The 5996-nt window shown below is 48.5% G+C and overlaps 1 protein-coding gene across 1 annotated transcript in view; it reads right to left on the bottom strand.

Moving 5' to 3' along the window:
- UXS1 (UDP-glucuronate decarboxylase 1) overlaps window positions 1-4210 on the bottom strand; it is a 105379-nt gene extending 101169 nt beyond the window's left edge. Inside the window, exon 1 of the mRNA XM_012807944.2 lies at window positions 4007-4210. Coding sequence (XP_012663398.1) covers window positions 4007-4100 — 94 coding nt within the window. The 5' untranslated portion in view covers window positions 4101-4210. The remainder of the gene's footprint in view (window positions 1-4006) is intronic.
- Window positions 4211-5996: the final 1786 nt, after the last annotated feature.

The following is a 5996-nucleotide window of genomic DNA, read 5'->3' as shown; positions in this document are numbered from 1 at the left end:
AAAAAAAAAAAAAAAAGACCTAGTGATGGCCGTGGCGTGGCTATGCATTTCAGAGCAGAGTAAGACACCCTGAAAATAAGCCCTAATGTGTCTTCTTGAGAAAAAATAAATATAAGACAGTGTCTTCTTTTCGGGGAAACATGGTAATCCAACAAGTATCAAGGCAGAAAAAGATACTTCAAAATTCACCTTCTGCCACAACCAAACCAGGGTGTAAAACAAGAAAAGAGGAAGTAAGGAAATGGGAGCCCTGCAGAGAGCAGCTCCAGGTCAACAGGAAGGGGACTGAAGCACTTGGGCCAGGTTAGGTAGAAGGCTCCAGAGGCTCTTCTTCAGGATGTCTTGCTGACAGGGCAGAGTCCAGATGCTAATGGATATCTTGGAGGAAGGCAGATACAGCTGGCAGAGTGTCTGGAGTTGGGTCCATCACTGCACAAAGTAAAGCAAAGTAACAAGCCAGCCTATTATTACCCCCAGAGAAAACAAAAAGTAGCATATGACATGACTCACTTTGAACATAATTTACATAGTCATACTTGTAAACACTCAATGTTGATCTCTTCAAGATTATACCACATCTACAGAGGAGGTGACAAGCATGTGTGGGGTGAAAACAAAAGAGAATAAACAATTACCCACCAAAGAACAAAGTCACTAGGTAGTATCTACAACACACAATCAGGAAGCAGGTGATCCAGGGGCACAAAGATAAATATTAAAACAATCAGATAAAAGTAAAGTACTTGCTTCTGGGTAGAAGAAATGAGGATGGCAGGGGATACTATTTAACCTACCATACCCTGCAGAAACTATTTGACTTCTTAAACTATATGTGTGTTAAAAAAACAAAAACACTAAGGGTAACACAAGCTGAGTCTCTGCCTGAAAACTAGCTAGGGGGTTGGCGTGATTTTCGATTCACTACAGCAGGTAGTTACTGAGCTCTCCCAATGAGCACTGCTTTAAGCACGACAAGGGCTAAAACATCTAAAACATAATCCCTGCCCTCAGCAGTCAGAATTTCGCTGAGAGGAAAAAATAAACATACACATAGAAAAGAACTCAAGTACAATGCAAGTTGGCATCTGGTAGGTCATCCTGCAAGACGTGGTGCAGAAGAGTTATGTGCTAACAAGAAGAAAGTCTGGGCCTGAGAAGGCAACAAAGACTTTGGGAAAGATGTAAGGAGTAGAATAAGAAAGACTAACAAACCCGAGGAACAGGGCAGGCATTACTACATGACATCGAGCTGGCTAACGGGGGTGTGTGTGTATGCGTAACTTGGGAGTATGGATGGTTTTTTCAGAGGTGAGAATTTCCTGGTAACAGGCAGGTGGAGATTACTATTTGGGAAAAGCAGAGAAAGAAATCACAGGTGTCACTGTTGAGGGAGTCCACTTCCAGCATCCTCATATGCCATCAATCAGAAACCCTGTGACATTTTTCCCTGCCATGTGGCTCAGACGTGGCACATCCACTCATTATTAACACTGCCTCACCCTAGTATTAAACCATAGCTAAAATCACCCACTTTGTGGGCTGCCAGGTCTCGTGCTTGTCTGCCCAGGTAGCCTCATCACTGTACTATTTTCACACTCCCAACAGTACCCTTCTTTGCATTCCTAGAATAGTCCCTGATCTTGGCTGCTGCAGGACCTTTACACTTGCTGTTACTTGTGACACACTTCTGAGCCTTCTTGCTCCTCCTCAGGATCAGGAGTCCTTGTCACAAGCTCTCACATACTCCTTTCCTTCCCACCAGTTTGTCATGTAACCTTCTTTGGGATGATTATCCAATTCTTGCCCACCTCACCTTCTTGGCCAGTGGCTCATAAAGTGGGGACCCAGACCACATCAACAGCACCCCAGAGAACCTACTAGAAATGCAGATTCTCAAGCGACATCTTAGACCAACTGAATCAGAAACTTGAGGTGGGAGGCAGTAATCTGTCTTACAAAAGGAAACTTCAGGTTATTCTGATGCATGTTCAAGTCTGAAAGCCACTGTGCCAGATTATTATACCGTCCATGCTGTGATGGCACAGACTAGGTGGCACCTGCACCGTGTAGTGATGGCACACCCCATAATGTCACCTACACCAAGTTCAGCAACAAATAGTAAGGAATCAGTAAGATTCCTGGTCAAATGAATGGTGAAAAACATTCTATGGCTCCATAAATTCCCTCCCTTATAAATGATAAAGAGAGGGAATTTATGGAGTCATAAATCATTTCTAATTTTAAAAGGTCTCTGAACATCAACACTAAATGTGTTGTCTGTCTATCTAGCCCCAGCTTCCAGACCTCTCTGGGTTCAAACTTTCGCATCTGAGTGATTAATAATCCATAAATTTCCTAATCTTTCTGGGCCTTAATTTCCTCATCTCTAAAATGGGAATAACTACAGCACCTATTTCCTAGGGTTGCTGAGATAATGACACAATGGCACTAAGAATTATGACCACACATACTTAAGCACTCAACAAATTTAGGTACAATAACACTATTGTCATAATAATAAAGACCACTTAAAACTTAAAGCAGTCTTTCCTCTAGGACAGTGGTTCTCAACCTTCCTAATGCCGCGACCAGTTCCTCATGTTGGTGAGACCCCCAACAATAAAACTATTTTGTTGCTACTTCATAACTGTAATTTTGCTACTGTTATGAATCATAAGGTATATATCTGATATGCAGGATGGTCTTAGGCGACCCCTGTGAAAGGGTCGTTCTATCCCCAAAGGGGTCACGACTCACAGGTTGAGAAGCGCTGCTCTAGGATATCAGCTTTCTTATCCAAGATTGATCACACACACTTCAGACTAGCTCTCCTTCCCTGTGAAACTACTCACATCTCACATCCACCTGGGGCCTGAAACCTTCCCTAGCAAACTGGAGTTCTACTGCAGCTGTGCCACTCTACCTCCCAAATAGGCTGTGCTGTACTCACACTAGTCTTCCTAGAACTCAAAAGCAGTCGCTGCAGTTAAATGAAGTCCCCACTTACCTAGGGAATCAGATTATGGTAACTCAACCGGTTAGCAGGTGGTTTTATTTCAGCGTGCGTTCTGTCTGGGTGGTTAGGATTCAAACCGGGCTCACACAGGGAGCAATTTCTAGTCCAATTTTGGTACTTAGTACAGCATTAATAGCGGCAATTAAAATTCATTTGCATCGAATACATCTTAAAAAGGACGGTTTCTGCCTTCCCTAAGAAGCAGGGGGTCCACAACCTGCCAGCAGAGTGCTCCTCGTGCCCTGTGTCCAGCCACAAGACTGTGAGTAACGACAGAACTGAGAACCCCACACTCCAAAGCTGCGGGCACGCCCCGCCGGGGCAACCGTGCCATGCTGGGACCCGCCGCTCCGCCCCGGGGGGGGACACATGGCATGGGCTGCCCGTGTGCCCGGACACCTGGGAGCGGCAGCGAGCCCGCTGGGGCCGGCAACACTTAGCTCCCCAAGAGTTAAATGCTGAGTAATTTTCCTGAGGAGCAAGCAGTGGGAGCCGGGGCTCTGCCAACGGCAACAGTATTTTTATCCTACTTAACCCACACGGCGGCGCAGCCGCGGGTGTCCCCGAGGGTGTCCCCGCGCGGCACTCTCAGGAATCGCCGGCAGGGACCCTCACTGGCTCCCAGGACTACGTGGACAGCAGCGCTACCGCCGATCCCACGCGACACGGCGGGGCACCGCGGGGTCAGCCGAGGACGGCTGTGCCCTGGCCGCGCGGGCCCTGCGGTCACCGCGCCCGGGGTTAGGGCCCCTCCGCCTGGCCGCCTGCTCTCAGCGCCGGGCCTAAGCGGTACACGGTCCGTGCCCAAGTTGGCCAGCCGCTTGGCTGCAAGAGTGAAAGGGGTGCGAGCAAGAAGCGCAGGTCCCGCCCTGGACTGGGAGGGACACCGGGCTGCAGGGCCATCCCGGGGCCCCAACAGCCCGCCGCCCGGCCCGACCCGGCGCGGAGGAATGAATGGGGCTCCCCAGCCGGCCGCGGGCGCGCACTCACAGGCGACGTAGGCGAGCAGGGCGATGCCCAGCAGCAGCTTCATTCTCCTGCGGTTGACGGCAGACACGAGGCGCAGTAGCGCCTTGCTGACCATCCCCGGGAGCCGCGCCGGTCCAGAGCCCTGCCGCGCGGGGGCCCGCCTGCTGCACAATGCGCTGCGGCGGCGGCCGGGACAGCCCCGCCCCCAGCCGCCCGCGCGACCCCGCCCCCGCGCGCTGGGCTTCCTGCTAGCGGAAACACTACGCACGCGCGACTCCGCTTGCCCCCACCTCTGGCCAGGGCTCCGCCCACGCCACGCCCCTCCGCAGGCGCAGTCGCAGCTGCTCTCACCTCGGTTTTCGAAGAATGTGGCTGTAAGGGACGACGGGGTGGGCGCGGCGCATGCGCGTCCTGGCGGGTTGTTCTGAGCTCGGCGGCGCTTTCCGCAAAGCTAAGTTCCCGGTCTCCGAGAGCTACAGCTGTCTGTGCTCCGCATCCCCTCCTGGCGGGGGCATGCAGTGGGCACTCGGGGGCAGCAGTGGCACAAAACCCTCACTTGCGTTGAATTTGGCAGTGTCTTTGAAGTTCTTTGAATACCACCCTCAGACAGCTGACTGGCTTGGGGCTGTTTTTTTGGCTTTAGTTCGAATAGCGGCAGCGAAAAAGATACATCTTCTGAACACGCGAAAGCAAAAACCGGCTGCCTTTTTCTCTCTGTTGTGATCAACTATGATGTCTTTCTTTTAAAAAATAAAGGGTCTTTTATTATTATAAAAAAGTAATGCTAATGACACAAATTTAGGATTAACTAGGAAAAGGAATGTAGAAGATTAAACCACACCATCTTTGCATCGTGCGTTTTGCTCCAATCTTTTTGGTTGAGTGAATCTATTTTAACAGAGTTGCAGGAGTGAATTGTGGCGCCCTACTGACTGAAAAAATAAATCTGACTTTATTTCTTCGATGAGCATTTGCTGAATACCTACTAAAAGCAAGGAAATGTTTCCAAAGACCCACAGATAACCAGAAGCTCATCACTGGATCCACAGAGAGCTAGTTTAGACAAGAGAAAAGACAAGTGCACACAGATCTGAGTGATGCCAAGTCAAGGGAGACATGGTAAAGTGTTTGAGAACTGCAGGATACAGGTGCTGATCTTCAGCCAGAAGGAAAAATTTGAGCTGGCAGCAGCGTTGTTAAATTCAATGGAATACCCTCCTTTGGATACTGGAAATCTCCAAGCATATTAATTACCACAACTAGCAATGAATCAAAGCAGTAATATGTCTTTAAAAGTACACATCACAAATGCTGTGATTTTCTGATACCACCTTTCTCCACCCCACTCCCACCCCGTGACTATAGTGAGAATAGTTGAGTAGAAGGAAACAGGCTTAACAGTGTCACTAAGGGCAGAGCCACCCTCCTTTCCCTACTGTCCACAACTGAAGTGGTCTTCCTTGATAAGCCCAGCTCCCTGTCTCTGAAGTATCCAAGAAGGCTACCAGGTGACAAAACACCTGGCATGGAAGCTGGAGGCCAGAGTTCCCAGAGGACCAGATCCCCAAAGTAGACTCATTCAGAACAAATAGACTGTTGTCTGGTAGTCTTAGTTTCCTTATCGTTGACATTTGGGGATTGGGTTTTTGAAAAGAGAAGTAACTAGAGCTAATGAGGCTCTGAGCTCTTTCCTTTCTATGCCTCCATGGTTTTTAGATTAAAAGTGAGGAGCTGAGATGGAAGAAAAGATTTTGTTAACATTTGACCTACCAGCAAAATCAGACTGAAGCTTCTGGACAGATTTTAGGTATATTAGGTTATAGGTGAGGTTGATAAGTATCAATTTAAGGAGATCATACATTGTGGGGTACCTTCCATTTTTGTACAAAATTCCTTAAACTCAGCATTCCTAGTTGAGTGTCTTTTCTGGCCACCAGATGCTATTGCCAGCTTCTCTTATTCTGTTAATTATATGGAAATACTATTAGCAGCTGCAGTTAAAGTAGCTGCT

The sequence above is a fragment of the Otolemur garnettii genome, unplaced genomic scaffold, assembly GCF_000181295.1.
Source record: "Otolemur garnettii isolate 467f Iridium unplaced genomic scaffold, OtoGar3 scaffold00079, whole genome shotgun sequence".
NCBI lineage: Eukaryota > Metazoa > Chordata > Mammalia > Primates > Galagidae > Otolemur > Otolemur garnettii.
This window is presented reverse-complemented; position numbering and strand designations above follow the sequence as displayed.